General features: G+C 43.2%; 1 protein-coding gene across 11 annotated transcripts in view; it reads right to left on the reverse strand.

The window, feature by feature from the left end:
• LOC307140223 (protocadherin gamma-A11-like) overlaps nt 1-20752 on the reverse strand; it is a gene marked incomplete at its 5' end in the record, with an annotated part of 277967 nt that overhangs the window by 190880 nt on the left and 66335 nt on the right. Inside the window, one exon of one of the 11 annotated variants that reach the window (XM_079839556.1) lies at nt 16534-19034. The exons of 8 other annotated variants lie outside the window; for them this stretch is intronic. In XM_079839556.1, the coding sequence (XP_079695682.1) occupies nt 16534-18930 (2397 nt within the window). Of the gene's footprint in view, nt 1-17; nt 2367-12062; nt 14439-16533; nt 19035-20752 lie in introns of those variants that run through there. 2 more of the 11 variants (XM_079839542.1, XM_079839548.1) reach the window with 2 other exon arrangements.

A 20752-nucleotide genomic window follows, 5' to 3' on the forward strand; every position in this document is an offset into this window, starting at 1 on the left:
AAACTGCTCAGTCCTACCTGAAAGGAATCGCTCATTTCAGCATCAAGCCCTTCAAGATCATCCACAGCGGACTGAGTCTTTTTCAGAGTCAGGTCAGCAGTCAGTGTGCCCTCATTATAAGATCTGATGAACTTGAAGTCACTAGTGCGCGAGCCCGTGGTCAGGTATGCGTCATAATTGTAAGTGCTGCGGAGAGTTCCCGCGCCCTCCACCTCTGCGTAATTTGGAGGGAGATACGCGCTGGGAATGGCTACAGCTCCATCAAACAACAGTCTGGGCTTTCTCCTGCGACAAAACCTCACGGCCAGGATGATGATGATGAAGGTCAGGAAGAAAGTGGAAACGGACACCAGCGCGATGATCAAATAAAACGTCAGTTTGGAGCTACTCTCGTCATGAGACATTTCTTTCAGTTCTGGAACTTCAGCCAAGTTATCTGATATGAGCAAATACAACGCGCACGTGGCCGAGAGAGAGGGCTGTCCGTTATCTCTCACGGACACAATAAGGTTCTGTTTCATGCTGTCAGATTCAGAAATGTCCCGCTGCGTCCTGATCTCCCCGCTGTGGACACCGATAGTGAAAAGTCCCGGATCAGTCGCTTTAATAATGTGATACGAGAGCCACGCGTTCTGTCCAGAATCCGCGTCCACGGCGATCACCTTGGAGACCAGGGAGCCCGCCTGCGCAGCTTTGGGGACCATCTCGGTCATGAAGGAGTTTCCTTCCGGAGAGGGGTATAATATCTGAGGGGAGTTGTCATTCTCATCCGATATGAAGACACTCACGGTCACGTTACTGCTCAGAGGAGGAGAGCCGTTGTCTCTGGCTAACACGAGCACTTTGAAACTTTTCATCTGTTCATAATCAAACGATCTCACGGCATGAATGACCCCGGTGTCTCCGTTAATGGATAAAAAGGAGGACACCGGTGCGCCGTTGACATCAGAGGACAACAGAGAATAAACTACAGTGCCATTCTGTCTCCAGTCCGGGTCTGTTGCTGATACTGAACAAATAGAGGAGCCCGGTTTGTTATTTTCTTGCACGTGAGCTCTGTAATTCTGCTCCTCAAATACAGGTGGATTATCATTCACGTCAGCGACAGTCAAGTGAATATTCTTAGTGGAAGATAAAGGCGGAGAGCCCTCATCAGTAGCAGTGATTGTAATATTATAATCAGAGAGCAGCTCGCGGTCTAATTCACCTGTGGTCACCAGAGAATAGTAATTTTTTATCGAAGGTACGAGTTTAAATGGGACGTTCTGCTGAATGGAGCAGCGCACCTGTCCGTTATTCTCAGAGTCTCTGTCCTGCACATTAATTATGCCAACTTCTGTACCGGGGAACGCATTCTCAGGAACGGGACTATTCAAAGACTTATTAATAATAACCGGGGCATTGTCATTAACATCTGTAATCTCTATCATTACCATTGAATACGATGTTAAACCTGCAGCATCTTTTGCTAAAACACGCAACTCATACGCTGATTTCTCCTCATAATCTATTGTTCCGATAACAGTTATTTCTCCAGTATTGCGATTTAGCAAGAACAATCTCTTATCTTCCTCAGAAACATGACCAAATGCATAAGTGACCTTTCCATTTTGTCCCTCGTCAGCATCAGTAGCGCTCACTGTCACCACTACAGTATCTACAGGAGAATTTTCAGGCAGACTGACTTTATAGACGGCCTGACTAAAGACTGGAGCATTATCATTAGCATCCAGCACAGTGACGTGTATGGCTACAGTACCTGATCTCGGAGGAGTCCCGCCATCTACCGCAGTGAGAATTAAAGTCACCTCCCGCTCCTGCTCGCGATCCAGCTCTTTGTTTAATACCAATTCACAGTATTTCCCCGCTAAATCATTTGATTTAACATATAAAACGAAATTATCATTGCTTTCCAAAGTGTAAGACTGAACTGAATTCTTTCCTATATCCGGATCGTGCGCTTCCTCCAGTAAATACCTTTCCCCTTTGTCCGCGGATTCCCTGATTTCCATTCTGATTACATCCTCATCAAAATGCGGAGCGTTATCATTTATATCTTCAATGTGTAAACTGATTCGATGCAATTCTAAGGGATTCTCAAGCATAAGTTCTTGTTTCAGAACGCATGAAGCTTTCTTTCCACAAATACTCTCCCTGTCGATCCTCTCCGCTACGGTCAGTTCTCCAGTGTTCAGATTAATATCACTGTATCGTTTTCTGTTACCTTCAGTATCAATGCGAGCCTTACGAGATGACAGTCTGTTCACATCGAGCCCGAGATCCTTTGCTATATTTCCAATCACAGATCCGCGTTTCATCTCCTCCGGGAAAGAATAGCTCAGGTCTCCAAGCGCGGTGTGCGCCATCATGACACAAAAGCAGAGCGAGAGCTGTAAAACAAATCCTGCGTTTCTCTTCATTATGAAACAAACACAAAATCTCTTCTAAGTGAAAAGATGAAATGAAGACCAAAAAATGTGCCAAAATGATAGAGAAAGCCCCTATGTAATTAATAAACGGATCAAATTCGACTATTCCTCGCTTCTCTGCAGCAAACAGCGTCTTATAAATGAAAAAGTGGGTGGGAGGATATTATTTGTCTGTTCAACAAAGGTATACAGCGACGCCATGAGGCTATAGGGAAGAATGGTTGTGTGGCATTCTTTTAAATTGCATACTCTATAAATACATGGTCTGTTGTTTATAGAGGATATAGGAAGAAGTACTAGTTATATTTATTGAGAGCCACGGTATGCAGTAAGGCGGTTAGCAAATACAGTACTTTCGTTTAGCACCACAGACAGTAAAACTAATACAGAGAGATATTCAACAACAGAGACAGACATTTTAGCATGGTTTGAATATCCATCACAGTGAATTGATACAACACTAAAGTTCTACTGGAATAACAGCAAATCCGTATGCAAATAAAATGAGTCAAGAAGGAAAGGAAAAGGCTACATGATACTTGTGTGCAAAACACCACTAATGCTGTACCAAGGCTGCATTTCTGTACACAAAAACAAATATATTAAACAAGCAAGTAATCTCTGGACTTTGAAAAGATGACATCATACCAACAAGCACCTGCACTTAAGTTAAAAGAGTATCTGTCGCAATATCAAAATAAGCAACCAAAGAACTCATGTCAACAACAACAAAAGTTAAAAGCATTTGGGTCCAATAATTTCAAAGTCTAAATGAAACCATCTTTAGAATAATAAAAAAACTATAAAAACAACAACAGAAAGTAAATAACTGAGTAAAAAGTATCATATTTGTATAACTATTTCATTACACTCGAGTAGATGATTGAATAGCTAATGCTTGATTTCCTCACCCAAAAATAATATGATAGTTCAATTAAAAATACTAGCAAACAAATCATATTAAATCAAGGGAAACATTCTGCTGCAGTTTTTAATTTAAGGCACCTCAAACACAGAACAAATAGTGATATAATATTTACACTTCATCTTTGCTGTCCATGGAGATAACGATCTGTATAATACAGTTTTTTACGATTGTTTACACACTAAAATTAAAATTTCCACACAATTAGCAAAACTTTACTCCAATGAGCAAAACACCTCCACAGATTTGCACAACATTACACACAATGTCTGCTTCACCCGTTTTGCAAAACATTACACACAGTGATTTGTAAAACTCTACACACATTTTCACACCTTAGACACAGATAAGGATTGTGAGGTTACTTCCTTGTAATTACAAAGCACCGGATTGCCAATTACCACACTAATGAACGAATTGGATAAACACATCTACCAGGTGTGGAAGCACACATGTGCTAATTTGAAAACGCAGCACTCAGGTGTGCTATAAAAGGCAGCAGGTGAGTTCACCTGTCTTCAACAAAAATGGAAGGAGTTAGAAGAAGAAGAAGAGTGAGAATGAGAGGGGGAGCTCAAAGAGGAGATGAAGGAGGTAGAGGTAGAGGTAGAGGTAGAGGTAGAGGTAGAGGAAGAGGAAGAGGAGAAGGAGGTAGAGGAAGAGGAAGAGGAGAAGGAGGTAGAGGAAGAGGCATAGGTAGAGGAGAAGAAGGTAGAGGAAGAGGAGAAGGAGGAAGAGGAAGAGGAGAAGGAGGTAGAGGAGGACACCTAGGTAGAGGAAGAGGTAGAGAAGGACTTGAAGAGGTGATAGAACCTGAACAAAGAAGACGAGGACCAAATTTGACTCGAGAAATCCGTGCAACACTTATTGACCATGTTATCAACCATGGACTGACACTGATGGAAGCTGGACAAAGAGTTCAACCAAATCTCAGCAGAAATACTGTTGCGTCAGTAATTCGGACATTTCATCGACAAAACAGGTAAGCTAACCACACAGTATACATTGAAACTGAAGCTTGTATAATCAATATTGTTTACTGTGACATTTGACAGTATATTTGATTAAATATCTCTCTCTCTCTCTCTCTCTCTCTCTCTCTCTCTCTCTCTCTCTCTCTCTCTATATATATATATATATATATATATATATATATATATATATATATATATATATATATATATATATATATATATAATCTCTTTTCTTTTTTTTACATAGGATTGAGGGTCGAGTACACCAAGGTGGAAGGGGCCCTATGTTTAGTCGTGCACAAGAGGCCGCCATTGTGAACATGGTTTTGGCCAATAATTGTATCAGGCTACGAGAAATCCAAGCCAATATCATCGATGATGACAATATTTTCAATAACATCCAACGAGTCTCTCTGTCAACATTAGGTCGAATCCTAAAGAAAAATCAAATAAACATGAAGCAACTGTATCGGGTACCATTTGACAGAAATTCAGAGAGAGTGAAACATCTGCGCAATGAGTATGTGGAGGTATGCATTGTTCATCTGACTATGGTGTGGTATCATGCACTGCTCATAATGTTCTGTCACAAAAAAAATACTGTGCTATAGATATTGAATAGCATCCTATTTTCTTTAATGTGTTTCAGAGAGTCTTGCAAATGGATGCTGCTGAAATTCAACATGAATTTATATATGTGGATGAGGCTGGATTTAACCTTGCAAAAACAAGAAGAAGAGGGAGAAATGTAATTGGGCACAGGGCAATCACCAATGTGCCAGGGCAGCGAGGGGGTAACATCACCCTTTGCGCTGCTATCACACAAAATGGGGTCCTCCACCACCATGCAAATCTGGGACCCTATAATGCAAATCTGATACTTGCATTTCTTGACCGATTGCATGAGATTGTCACAGCATTACACCAAGTGGACCAGATGTGGTACATTGTCATTTGGGACAATGTCTCATTTCATCGGGCTGCTCTGGTCCAGAACTGGTTCCATGATCACCCTGATTTTGAAGTTTTATACCTTCCCCCATACTCCCCCTTCCTGAATCCTATAGACAAATTTTTTTCAGCGTGGCGGTGGAAGGTATATGACCTGCGGCCTTATGACCGTTTGCCCCTCATTCAGGCCATGGAACAGGCATGTGATCTTATTGAAGCAGCTTCAGTGCAGGGGTGGATTCGTCACACAAGGCGATTCTTCCAACGGTGCCTTGCCAATGAAGACATAGCCTGTGATGTTGATGAAATCTTATGGCCTGATCCAGCCAGACGGAGAGATGGATAGTTGCAGTATTCTTGTTGCTTTGAGTTTTCTTTCATTTCTGTTTACTTTTACTTTACTTTTCTTCAGAGTCAAAGTGTATGTACTGTAATTCATGCAGTAATTTTTATTTGTCTATAGATTTTATTTGTTTACAGTATTTTATATCATTGTTGGTTGATTACTGTAACTTACAATACTGTAAGTATTGAAATAAATACTTGAAATATTCAGTCTGCAGCATCAAGTGTTGTGCAGTGCAGTAAGGTTATAGTAGGCCTAAAGTATTTGTCTACATTCTCCTATCTCAAAACAAATCATGAATAATGTTGTGAGTTTCTCACTATTTTTTGTCACCTAAATTATCTCTTACATACAGTAAGAATGTCTGGCTAAAAATCTATTTTTTTTTTGTCACAAATGTGTTTTTTATTTATCACAGCAGTGTGAAACTGGCTGCAATAGTGTATGATCATTGATGACTGTGTTGGTTAAATGAAAACAAATAGCCATCCATCCATCCATCTTCTTCCGCTTATCCGGGGCCGGGTCGCGGGGGCAGCAGTCCAAGCCGAGATGCCCAAACTTCCCTCTCCCTAGACACTTCCTCTAGCTCTTCCGGGGGGACACCGAGGCGTTCCAAGGCCAGCCGGGAGACATAGTCCCTCCAGCGTGTCCTCGGTCTTCCCCGGGGCCTCCTCCCGGTTGGACATGCCCGAAACACCTTCCCGGGAAGGCGTTCAGGAGGCATCCGGAACAGATGCCCGAGCCACCTCAGCTGTCCCCTCTCGATGTGGAGGAGCAGCGGCTCTACTCCGAGTTCCTCCCGAGTGACTGAGCTCCTCACCCTATCTCTAAGGGAGCGCCCAGCCACCCTGCGGAGAAAGCTCATTTCGGCCGCCTGTATCCGGGATCTTGTCCTTTCGGTCATGACCCAAAGCTCATGACCATAGGTGAGAGTAGGAACGTAGATTGACCGGTAAATCGAGAGCTTCGCCTTACGGCTTAGCTCTTTCTTCACCACGACAGACCGGTACATCGACCGCATTACTGCAGAAGCTGCACCGATCCGTCTGTCAATCTCCCGTTCCATCCTCCCCTCACTCGTGAACAAGACCCCTAGATACTTAAACTCCTCCACTTGGGGCAGGAACTCTCCACCAACCTGGAGTGGGCAAGCCACCCTTTTCCGACTGAGGACCATGGCCTCGGATTTGGAGGTGCTGATCCCCATCCCAGCCGCTTCACACTCGGCTGCAAACCGTCCCAATGCATGCCGAAGGTCCTGGTTAGAAGGGGCCAACACGACAACGTCATCCGCAAAGAGCAGAGACGAAACCGTGTGGTCCCCAAACCTGACACCCTCCGGCCCTTGGCTGCGCCTAGAAATTCTGTCCATAAAAATTATGAACAGAACCGGCGACAAAGGGCAGCCCTGCCGGAGTCCAACATGCACCGGGAACAAGTCTGACTTACTGCCGGCAATGCGGACCAAACTCCTGCTTCGGTCATACAGGGACCGGACAGCCCTCAGCAAAGGACCCCGGACCCCATATTCCCCCAGCACCCTCCACAGGATGCCGCGAGGGACACAGTCGAATGCCTTCTCCAAATCCACAAAACAAATGTGGACTGGTTGGGCAAACTCCCATGAACCCTCCAGCACCCTGTAGAGGGTATAGAGCTGGTCCAGTGTTCCGCGACCAGGACGAAAACCACACTGTTCCTCCTGAATCCGAGGTTCCACTATTGGCCGGATTCTCCTCTCCAGTACCCTGGCATAGACTTTCCCGGGGAGGCTGAGAAGTGTGATCCCCCTATAGTTGGAACACACCCTCCGGTCCCCCTTCTTAAAAAGAGGGACCACCACCCCGGTCTGCCATCCCAGAGGCACTGTCCCCGACCGCCACGCGATGCTGCAGAGGCGTGTCAGCCAAGACAGCCCCACAACATCCAGAGACTTGAGGTACTCAGGGCGGATCTCATCCACCCCCGGTGCCTTGCCACCGAGGAGTTTCTTGACCACCTCGGTGACTTCAGCCCGGGTGATGGACGAGTCCTCCTCTGAGCCCCCAGCCTCTGCTTCCTCAATGGAAGACGTGACGGCGGGATTGAGGAGATCCTCGAAGTATTCCTTCCACCGTCCGACAACATCCCCAGTCGAGGTCAACAGCCGCCCATCGCCACTGTAAACAGCGTTGGTAGGGCACTGCTTCCCCCTCCTGAGGCGCCGGACGGTTTGCCAGAATCTCTTCGAGGCCAGCCGATGGACTCTCCTCCATGGACTGCCACCTTAACGTGGTGGAGGGGTTTGAGTACCCGAATGACCCTAGGAGCTATGTTGTCCGGGGCTATATGCCCCTGGTAGGGTCTCCCAAGGCAAACAGGTCCTAGGTGACGGGTCAGACTAAGAGCAGTTCACAAACCCCTTATGATGACAAAAAGAAGGAGGACCGTGACGTCGCCCGGTATGGCGCAGCCGGGGCCCCACCCTGGAGCCAGGCCTGGGGTTGGGGCTCGTATGCGAGCGCCTGGTGGCCGGGCCTTCCCCCACGGGGTCCGGCCGGGCTCAGCCCGAAGGAGCGACGTGGGGACACCTTCCCGTGGGCCCACCACTCACGGGAGGGACCGTAAGGGGCCGGTGCAAAGCGAATCGGGCAGCAGTCGAAGGCGGGGGCCTAGACGACCCGATCCCTGGACACGGAAACTGGCTCTTGGGACATGGAATGTCACCTCGCTGGCGGGGAAAGAGCCTGAGCTTGTGCGTGAGGTTGAGAGGTTCCGACTAGAGATAGTCGGAATCACCTCCACGCATGGCTTGGGCTCTGGAACCACACTCCTCGAGAGGGGATGGACTCTTTACCACTCTGGAGTTGCCCATGGTGAGAGGCGGCGGGCTGGTGTGGGTTTGCTTATAGCCCCCCAGCTCTGCTGCCATGTGTTGGAGTTTACCCCGGTGAACGAGAGGGTCGTTTCCCTGCGGCTTCGGCTCGGGGATAGGTCTCTCACTGTCGTTTGTGCCTATGGGCCGAACGGCAGTGCGGAGTACCCGGCCTTCTTGGTGTCCCTGGGAGGGGTGCTGGAAAGTGCTCCGACTGGGGACTCCGTCGTTCTACTGGGGGACTTCAACGCCCACGTGGGCAATGACAGTGAAACCTGGAGGGGCGTGATTGGGAGGAACGGCCCCCCTGATCTGAACCCGAGTGGTGTTCAGTTATTGGACTTCTGTGCTAGTTACAGTTTGTCCATAACGAACACCATGTTCAAGCATAAGGGTGTCCATCAGTGCACATGGCACCAGGACACCCTAGGTCGTAGGTCAATGATCGACTTTGTGGTCGTTTCATCTGATCTGCGGCCGTATGTCTTGGACACTCGGGTGAAGAGAGGGGCGGAGCTGTCAACTGATCACCACCTGGTGGTGAGTTGGATCCGATGGCGGGGGAGGAAGCTGGATAGACTCGGTAGACCCAAACGTACTGTGAGGGTCTGCTGGGAACGTTTGGCCGAGTCTCCTGTCAGAGAGATCTTCAACTCCTGCCTCCGGCAGAGCTTCGACCGGATCCCGAGGGAGGCTGGAGATATTGAGTCCGAGTGGACCATGTTCTCCACCTCCATTGTCAAAGCGGCTGCTCGGAGCTGTGGACGCAAGGTCTCCGGTGCCTGTCGAGGCGGCAATCCCCGAACCCGGTGGTGGACACCGGAAGTAAGGGATGCCGTCAAGCTGAAGAAGGAGTCCTATCGGGCCTGGCTGGCTTGTGGGACTCCTGAGGCAGCTGACAGGTACCGACAGGCTAAACGGACTGCAGCCCGGGTGGTCGTGGAGGCAAAAACTCGGGCCTGGGAGGAGTTCGGTGAGGCCATGGAAAAAGACTATCGGAAAACAAATAGCATTTTCACAAATATGTGTATATGTTTTGACTGAAGTGTGTATGTTTTGACTGAAGTGTGTCATTTTGCAAACAATCTAGGAATTTTGCTAATTGAGTGTGGTGTTTGGATAATTGTGATTATATTTTGACAAAAAGAACTCTGTTTTCAAAATTGCGTGTAAACAATTGAAAAAAAACTGTAAAACACTGGAATGTATCAATGAATTAAAAAAAAAAAAAAAAAAAAAAAAAAAATATATATATATATATATATATATATATATATATATATATATATATATATATATATATATATATATATATATATATATATATATATATATATATATATATATATATATATATATAATGAGGAATACCATAAACATTGTCAGTCCACTATCAAAGACTGAGGCAATTGATTATCTAATTTCTGTGCTCCTCTACACATGCAGTAGTTTCTGCTAGTTAGAAAATGTAAACTGTAAAGAGATGCAGTACACCTAATCGTGGACTTCAGGAAAGAGTCAAGAGGCACACACGACACCATCCACATCAATGGAATGGCAGTTGAGCGTGTCTCCAGTTTCAAGTTTCTGGGGATCCACATCTCGGCGGACATGTCCTGGACAACCAACACCTCCAGCCTGGTCAAGAAGGCTCACCAGCGCCTTTTCTTCCTGAGGACACTGAGGAAGAATCAGCTCTCCTCGGCTATCCTGGTGAACTTCTATCGCTGCGCAATAGAAAGCATCCTGACCAACTGTGTGGCAGTGTGGTATGGGAGCTGCTCTGTTGCGGAGCGTAAGGCACTGCAGCGGGTGGTGAAAACTGCCCAGCGCATCACAGGGACTCCACTACCTGCCATCGAGCACATCCAGAGGAAACGCTGTCTGCATCGAGCTCGCAGCATCCTTAAGGACTCCTCTCACCCAGCCCACAGACTGTTTTCTCTCCTGCCCTCCGGCAGGTGTTTCAGGATCCTCCGGACCAGGACCAGTAGACTAAAGAATTTTTTTTTTCCCCAGAGCTGTCTCTTTATTGAACTCTAACCCTCGTTGATCCACTCCCCTCATATACTGCCAACTCTCCTCTCCCCCCTCACACCTGCCTTCACTTTGTTATTTGCACTACTGGAATGTCAATTTGCACTGCCGATTGTTTATTACAGTAACAACTGTTTACTTATGCATCTGCACTACTATAACTTAACTGGAATATGCTCATTTGCACTGCCGACTGTTTATTTACAGCACCAACTGTTTACATATGCATTTTTCACCGTACTTCTAACTGTAATATGCAATCACTTTCCACTGCACTTTTACACTTTTTTCGGATAGCTTCTGTCCATACTTTATTGCACTACCTTAAATCCATTGCTATACTGCTCATATCATAATATTACCTAATAATATCACATTCTATACATCTATCTGTAAAATTCTGTTTATAGTAATAGCCATCTGTATATTATATTATATTAATTATATTATATTCATAGTACATATTCACCTGTAAATTCTGTTTATAATAATAGCCATCTGTATATTATATTCATTGGACATATTCACCTGCAAATTCTGTTTACAGTAATAACCATCTCTATATTCAGTACATATCCATGTCCTGCACTTATTCAACCATTGTATATCCTGCACTTGCTGCTATTGCACTTCTGGTTAGACCTAAACTGCATTTTGTTGCCTTGTACCTCTACTTGTGTAATGACAATAAAGTTGAATCTAATCTAATCTTATGGTTTGCCATTTAAAGGGATAGTTCAGCCAAAAATTCTGTCATCATTTACTCGCCCTCAATTTGTTCCAAATCTGTTTCAATTTATATCTTCTGCTGAACACAAAGGAATATATTTGGAAGAATGTTTGTAACCAAGCAGATTTCGGCAGCTATGGTAGTCAATGGCTGCTGAGATCTGCTTGCTTACAAACATTCTTCCAAATATCTTCATTTGTGTTCAGCAGAAGACAGAAATTTAAACAGGTTGGGAACAAATTGAGGCTGAGTAAATGATGACAGAGTAAATGGGTCAGAAAAATGCTAAAGAGACAATAAGGCCAGAAGTATGTGAACAAAGTATGTTTTTTCTTTTTCTTTTTCTATTCCAGTGATTTCTGCAGAGACTAATTGTAATGCTAGAGCATTGAAATATATCCACCGAAGGGTGTGATTTCAACTTTGTTGCAACAAATGTGTGTGGTGAGGTGACATCTCATGGAAGGTCTTCCGAGAAAAGTCTAAGTTATAGCAGGATTAATGCTTTTGAAAATAAACATTCAACAAGACACAAGAACATCACAGAGGTCAGGCACTCAGGTTGTGTGATTGGACCTGATACCCTGTCACAATTCATCTTAAAGATGAACACAGTAGTGTGCATGTCTGGGTTTTGTGAAGGCCAGTCAAGCAAAATAAGTCTCAAAATTAAAAACAGATAAGACAAAAAAAAAATTAATTGAATAAGGCATGTAAAATGATAATTCAGTCCTATCACACAGTAAGAAGGACTCTGAAAACAAGAAGATTTAAGGATGCTGAAGTACCATATAGGACCATAACAACGCCTACCTCGGAAAAGGGGATTGTGTCTCCATCGAGTCCTTCAAGATCATCCACAGCGGACTGAGTCTTTTTCAGAGTCAGGTCAGCAGTCAGTGTGCCCTCATTATAAGATCTGATGAACTTGAAGTCACTAGTGCGCGAGCCCGTGGTCAGGTATGCGTCATAATTGTAAGTGCTGCGGAGAGTTCCCGCGCCCTCCACCTCTGCGTAATTTGGAGGGAGATACGCGCTGGGAATCGCTACAGCTCCATCAAACAACAGTCTGGGCTTTCTCCTGCGACAAAACCTCACGGCCAGGATGATGATGATGAAGGTCAGGAAGAAAGTGGAAACGGACACCAGCGCGATGATCAAATAAAACGTCAGTTTGGAGCTGCTCTCGTCACGAGACATGTCTTTCAGTTCTGGAACTTCAGCCAAGTTATCTGATATGAGCAAATACAGCGCGCACGTGACCGAGAGAGAGGGCTGTCCGTTATCTCTCACGGACACAATAAGGTTCTGTTTCATGCTGTCAGATTCAGAAATGTCCCGCTGCGTCCTGATCTCCCCGCTGTGGACACCGATAGTGAAAAGTCCCGGGTCAGTCGCTTTAATAATGTGATACGAGAGCCACGCGTTCTGTCCAGAATCCGCGTCCACGGCGATCACCTTGGAGACCAGGGAGCCCGCCTGCGCAGCTTTGGGGACCATCTCGGTCATGAAGGAGTTTCCTTCCGGAGAGGGGTATAATATCTGAGGGGAGTTGTCATTCTCATCCGATATGAAGACACTCACGGTCACGTTACTGCTCAGAGGAGGAGAGCCGTTGTCTCTGGCTAACACGAGCACTTTGAAACTTTTCATCTGTTCGTAATCAAACGATCTCACGGCATGAATGACCCCGGTGTCTCCGTTAATGGATAAAAAGGAGGACACCGGTGCGCCATTGACATCAGAGGACAACAGAGAATAAACTACAGTGCCATTCTGTCTCCAGTCCGGGTCTGTAGCTGATACTGAACAAATAGAGGAGCCCGGTTTGTTATTTTCTTGCACATGAGCTCTGTAATTCTGCTCCTCAAATACAGGTGGATTATCATTCACGTCAGCGACAGTCAAGTGAATATTCTTAGTGGAAGATAAAGGCGGAGAGCCCTCATCAGTAGCAGTGATTGTAATATTATAATCAGAGAGCAGCTCGCGGTCTAATTCACCTGTGGTCACCAGAGAATAGTAATTCTTGATCGAAGGTACGAGTTTAATTGGGACGTTCTGCTGAATGGAGCAGCGCACCTGTCCGTTATTCTCAGAGTCTCTGTCCTGCACATTAATGATGCCAACCTCTGTACCGGGTAACACATTCTCGGGAACGGGACTATTAAGAGAATTTAGTACAATTACAGGAGAGTTATCATTGACATCAATAACATCTATTACTACAGTGCATCTACTTGCTAACCCTTGTCCATCTTTAGCTTGAATTGGCAGTTCAATTGAACTCTCCTCCTCATAATCAATGAGTCCTGTTAGTTTAATCTGTCCAGACAACGAATCGAGAGAAAATATGTCCAGAAGGCGTTCGGATAAATGACCAAATTCATACGTCACTTCTCCATTTTGTCCCTCGTCAGCATCAGTAGCGCTCACTGTTACCACTACAGTATCTACAGGAGAAATTTCAGGCAGACTGACTTTATAGACGGCCTGACTAAAGACTGGAGCATTATCATTAGCATCCAGCACAGTGACGTGTATGGCTACAGTACCTGATCTCGGTGGAGTCCCGCCGTCTACCGCAGTGAGAATTAAAGTCACCTCTTTCTGCTGCTCGCGATCCAACTCTTTATTAAGAACCAACTCTTCATATTTTCCTCCGTTTGCCCCAGTAAGGACACTCAGAATAAAGTGTTCATTGTGCTGTAACACATAATTCTGCACTGAATTCATACCAATATCCGCATCATGGGCCTCATCTAATAAATAACGAGATCCTTTGTCCGCTGATTCCCGAATTTCGAATTTTATTACACTTTGTTTGAACTGTGGTGAATTATCATTTATGTCCTCAATATTGAGAATAATACGATGTAGCTCTAAAGGGTTTTCTAGCACGAGCTCCTGTTTAATAACGCACGAAGCCTTTTTTCCACAAATCTCCTCTCTGTCGATTCTCTCCGCTACGGTCAGTTCTCCAGTGTTCAGATTAATGTCACAGTATCGTTTTCTGTTACCTTCAGTATCAATGCGAGCCTTACGAGATGACAGTCTGTTCACATCTAGCCCGAGATCCTTTGCTATATTTCCAATCACAGATCCGCGTTTCATCTCCTCCGGGAAAGAATAGCTCACGTCTCCATAAGCGGTGCGCGCCATCAGCACGAAGAACAAAAGGCCAAACATCTCGACAGCAAAGCAGAAAAATTAAAATGTTTCGGAAATTGATCAGAAATGAAATCCAGAAATGCAGCAAGTAACATGTAAAATAAACATGAGTGTACAAATAAAGCCAAATGTCTGAAATAGTCCTTCGATCACCGTCGACGGTTTAACAAGACGAGCTTGAAGCCCTGTCTATGACATCAGAATCAGGGTGGAGAGATGTGTACTGAACACACACATGGTTTTGCAGGTAAACAGCGACACTGTGAGTTAAAAGAAAAAACTACATACAATTATGAATATTCTTTGACAAATTTAAATGTCGGATCATATAAGAACTCTTAAAATTGTTTAGCAAAACAAAAAGCCAGCAGCAACATGTTAAGACTGAGAGAGAAACACAACCACATTATGTGTAGTATTAAAACAAAAAACAAAAGCTGTAGCAGGATAGAGTGGTGTGAGCTGTAATATAGGAGAGGAAATAGCAACACACCCGAACACCAAGAGCAAATGTCAGTGCAGCACCACAGACAGCGACAGAGAAACCCCGCCTTATGCTATTGCTAATCAGACTACAAGGACATTTACAAAATTACACCTAATGCCATATTTCTGTCATCCGAATTGAATTCCATATATAAACCACCAATATATAAAGGAGGCATCGATGTAAACGTAAAATCACTTAAAAATACCAGCATTCAGGGATTCGATTACAAAGGATAAAATCCATGCGGACACACATAGCCTACTTACGATCTCAAAAAAAGAGACAAAAGCTAGACAGAAGATTATTCAAACAAATGAGACAGAAATTAGATTTCTTGCTCTAAAGATCAACAACAATCCCGCTGCCAAAGAACACTCTCAGTTTATAAAACAAATACATATTAAATCTGTAAATCAAACCTTTCTTAAAAGAAACATTGTGTTTGCACTAAAAAAAAACACGAAACACTGTCCTGCACTCTAATAACTCATTTAATTGGCAGGTTATCGCCACACAGGTCTTTTCAACGTTTGTGTTATGAAGTCTATGTAATGGAGCTGCTAAAATATTTCATATTAAGGACACCACGATGAAAGAAGCCTAATGCAAAAAGTTACAGAGTAATTTCTACAAAGTTGTTATTAAGTTACAAAGAAGGCAGAAATAATTATAGGGTTTAAATGGACAAGCAAATGAACATGAAAAAGGGTTCAAACAAGTGCCATTATTATTATTTTTTAACTTTATAAATAATTAGCAAACGTCGTTAATCCTTTCGAAATGAAGACCTCGATCACCAATAAAAACGGTAATGAAACATGGTGATAATAACATAAAGAGATAAGCCATATGGCAGGGCATGAAATCGTGAATCACGGAAAACCCCGCCATTTACAAAATTACAAGGTGTGAGCTACAATAATCATGCTCAACCATACACTAATTGCAAAATTCTACAATATAAAACCTAAATATCAACACAAGAGATTCCTTACTCTACCAGAAACACGAGCCAAATCCCTATGAACATAGCTCGGTTTGAATGCAAAACTGCAAGTTTAAAATTTAGATTTGTTATACTATCAAGAAAACAGAAGTAAAGCGGCAATCCTAACTTAAAACAAACCCTGATTTCCGCATGAAGACCTTAAAGATAATTGATAACGGATATTTACTAAAATAAGAAAATACAATTTACAAATGCATTTCGTATTGGCTCATAGATAAGGTGAATAAAATAAAACAAATAAATAAAATATTTCACAAACTTGGCTACACAGTTAACAAGAGATCAGAGAGCACGCTGAGTCAGATAGAAAGGCTCCCAACAGGAAGAAGCAAGTTCGTTGTCTTTCCCTGTTTCTAAACTTTCTAAAAACAAAGGAGAAAGATGAGAAGAAAAAAAGATAAAAATGCCAATACGTAACACATACATTCGTGAATTAATTCGTGAATCATGCATCGTGAACTATAATTGCCAACTCGTGACCACAAAAATCCCTCAAAAATCGTAACGGGACCTTTTTAAGTGCCTGTTGCCAATCAAAGCAGTTTACTTAGAACCAAAATACACACTTGATATAGAACACCAGACCATTAAAATAAATACTTTGTTAGTCCTACCTGAAAGGAATCATTCATTTCTGCATCAAGTCCTTCAAGATCATCCACAGCGGACTGAGTCTTTTTCAGAGTCAGGTCAGCAGTCAGTGTGCCCTCATTATAAGATCTGATGAACTTGAAGTCACTAGTGCGCGAGCCCGTGGTCAGGTATGCGTCATAATTGTAAGTGCTGCGGAGAGTTCCCGCGCCCTCCACCTCTGCGTAATTTGGAGGAAGATACGCGCTGGGAATGGCTACAGCTCCATCAAACAACAGTCTGGGCTTTCTCCTGCGACAAAACCTCACGGCCAGGATGATGATGATGAAGGTCAGGAAGAAAGTGGAAACGGACACCAGCGCGATGATCAAATAAAACGTCAGTTTGGAGCTGCTCTCGTCATGAGACATGTCTTTCAGTTCTGGAACTTCAGCCAAGTTATCTGATATGAGCAAATACAACGCGCACGTGGCCGAGAGAGAGGTCTGTCCGTTATCTCTCACGGACACAATAAGGTTCTGTTTCATGCTGTCAGATTCAGAAATGTCCCGCTGCGTCCTGATCTCCCCGCTGTGGACACCGATAGTGAAAAGTCCCGGATCAGTCGCTTTAATAATGTGATACGAGAGCCACGCGTTCTGTCCAGAATCCGCGTCCACGGCGATCACCTTGGAGACCAGGGAGCCCGCCTGCGCAGCTTTGGGGACCATCTCGGTCATGAAGGAGTTTCCTTCCGGAGAGGGGTATAATATCTGAGGGGAGTTGTCATTCTCATCCGATATGAAGACACTCACAGTCACGTTACTGCTCAGAGGAGGAGAGCCGTTGTCTCTGGCTAACACGAGCACTTTGAAACTTTTCATCTGTTCGTAATCAAACGATCTCACGGCATGAATGACCCCGGTGTCTCCGTTAATGGATAAAAAGGAGGACACCGGTGCGCCATTGACATCAGAGGACAACAGAGAATAAACTACAGTGCCATTCTGTCTCCAGTCCGGGTCTGTAGCTGATACTGAACAAATAGAGGAGCCCGGTTTGTTATTTTCTTGCACGTGAGCTCTGTAATTCTGCTCCTCAAATACAGGTGGATTATCATTCACGTCAGCGACAGTCAAGTGAATATTCTTAGTGGAAGATAAAGGCGGAGAGCCCTCATCAGTAGCAGTGATTGTAATATTATAATCAGAGAGCAGCTCGCGGTCTAATTCACCTGTGGTCACCAGAGAATAGTAATTTTTGATCGAAGGTACGAGTTTAAATGGGACGTTCTGCTGAATGGAGCAGCGCACCTGTCCGTTATTCTCAGAGTCTCTGTCCTGCACATTAATGATGCCAACCTCTGTACCGGGTAACGCGTTCTCGGGAACGGGACTACGCAAAGACTTCAAACGTATCTCAGGTGCATTGTCATTAACATCTGTAAGCTGAATTACAACTTTTGCGTCACTGGATAAACCAAATCCATCTTTCCCTTCTACACGTAATTCATAAACAGCTTCGTCCTCGAAATCAAGTGCACCTGTTACTCGAATGTCACCTGTATGTGTATCCAACGAGAACAGCTTTCTAGCTCTGTCAGAAATACGCCCAAATTCATAGGTCACTTCTCCATTTTGTCCCTCGTCAGCATCAGTAGCGCTCACTGTCACCACTACAGTATCTACAGGAGAATTTTCAGGCAGACTGACTTTATAGACGGCCTGACTAAAGACTGGAGCATTATCATTAGCATCCAGCACAGTGACGTGTATGGCTACAGTACCTGATCTCGGTGGAGTCCCGCCGTCTACCGCAGTGAGAATTAAAGTCACCTCTTTCTGCTGCTCACGATCTAACTCTTTCTCTAGCAGTAATTCCAAATTCTTTTCTCCGTCTACATTTGAATTAATAGCCAGTTGAAAATTATCATTTTTTTGTAGATTGTATTTCTGAACTGCATTCTGTCCTACATCAGCATCATGAGCTGAATTCAAGCGATAGCGAGTACCTCGGACAGCCGACTCTCTAATTTCAAATGTGATCAAATCCTTTGAGAAAGCAGGCGAATTGTCGTTAATATCCTGAATTTGAACTGAAACACGGTGCAGCTCTAAGGGATCCTCGAGCATGAACTCAAATTTTAAAACGCATGAAACCCTTTCTCCGCAAATCTCCTCTCTGTCGATCCTCTCCGCTACGGTCAGTTCTCCAGTATTCAGATTAATATCACAGTATCGTTTTCTGTTACCTTCAGTATCAATGCGAGCCTTACGAGATGACAGTCTGCTCACATCGAGCCCGAGATCCTTTGCTATATTTCCAATCACAGATCCGCGTTTCATCTCCTCCGGGAAAGAATAGCTCAGGTCTCCATAAGCGGCGCGAGCCATCAGCACGAAGAACAAAAGGCCAAACATCTCGACAGCAACGCAAAACATTTAAAATGTTTCAGAAATTGATCAGAAATTAAATCCAGAAATACAATTAAAATGTAAAAGAAGAGAGTACAAATAAGGTCAATGTCTGAAATAGTCCTTCGATCACTGTCGACGATTTTCTATAACAAGACGAGCTTGAAGCCCTGTGTATGACATCAGAATCAGGGTGGAGAGATGTGTAATGAACACACACATGGATTTGCAGGTAAACAGCGACACTGTGAGTTTAAATAGGAAACTACATAAATATATAATGATTAAGCGTCGGACCATATAAAGAACTCTTGTTATATACTTAAAATTGTTTAGCAAAACAAAAGCCACATTTTCTGAAGAGTGAGAGAGAAACACAACCACAGTATGTGCAGTATTAAAACAAAAAAACAAAAGTTGTAGCAGGATAGAGTGGTGTGAGCTATAATATAGGAGAGGAAATAGCAACACACCCGAACACCAAGAGCAAATGCCAGTGCAGCACCACAGACAGCGACAGAGAAACCCTGCCTTATGCTATTGCTAATCAGACAAGGACATTTACAAAATTACACCCTAATGCCATATTTCTGTCATCCGAATTTAATTTCATCCATAAACCATCAACAAAGGAAACATCTTTGTAAACGTAAACAAATATCAACATTCACGGATTCGATAACAAATAGCAGAATCAACACGGACACACATGCAAATGATCTATAAAAAAAAAGGTAGACAGAAGGATTACTCAACAAAATGAGACAGAAATTAGATTTCTTATCTCGAAAGATCACCAACAATCAACGTTTAGCCTATAAATCCAAAAGAGTAGCTAGTGCTAGTGAAAAAATACAAGTACTTAATTAAAAACACATTGATTTGTGAATCATGCCTCATGACTTAAAACGCCCCACATCATCATCATAAAAATAAAATCAAAATAAATTTGAAGACAAATTAATCACAATATCATGATCAAAATATCACTCGTGTGTCTACAATAAAAGAACACTGAAAAAAGTGTAACATTGCTGTTAATGTGTATTTTCTCATTGAAATCATGAAATCATGAAATCTCATTATTAGTTTTTCTTTTTCATTTAAAGTAAACGTTTTAGTTTATATTTATGGTTGAATCAAATTTTTTTACATGGATACAATATAAATTGGCAGCGGGACATTAAACTGAATTTATTTATTTGATCAGATTTTTATTAGATTAAGCATGATTTGAACTGACTTTAGCCACAGCCTTAGATGAAATCAACTGACGATAAAAGAAGACATTAAATCTCTGAAGATCTCAGCAGAGGAGGATTAAACAACTCTACAAAAAAGTACTACCAGCTTCACGCATTACTAACCAGACTGACTTTATTTCTGTCTTTACTGTTTTAATGAAAATAATAGTTTAATTTGAAGTCACCGTGATGGAGATGAGTGTTTGCTTTAGTTGTGCTCTTGACCCTTAAATCGTTAACCTTAGTCTTTCTCGCTGCTTTTACTGTGTGTTTATAAAACAATTTTGTTATGGCAAGAGATAATGTGTTCAGATGATGTTTGTTATTTGTAGTGACCAGAATCACTGATCCCATTCAGAGTCTAATGCTCTGGTTATAGAGGTAAAGCGTTATTCATTTAATAGTATTTATAATTATAGCCATGTGATTCTACAGTATGACATCCAGGACAGTTGGCGTAATCAAATAACATGCAGATTAAAAAATAAAAATAGTGCAAAAAATGTCAAAAAAACTAAATTGTTTTGTTCCAACCTAAAAAAATTTAGCTTGATCAACCTTTACAGAGTGGTTGCATGGATTCAAACTTTTCAGGTTAAACTAAT

The sequence above is a fragment of the Gobio gobio genome, assembly GCF_949357685.1.
Source record: "Gobio gobio genome assembly, chromosome: 16".
Lineage (NCBI taxonomy): Eukaryota > Metazoa > Chordata > Actinopteri > Cypriniformes > Gobionidae > Gobio > Gobio gobio.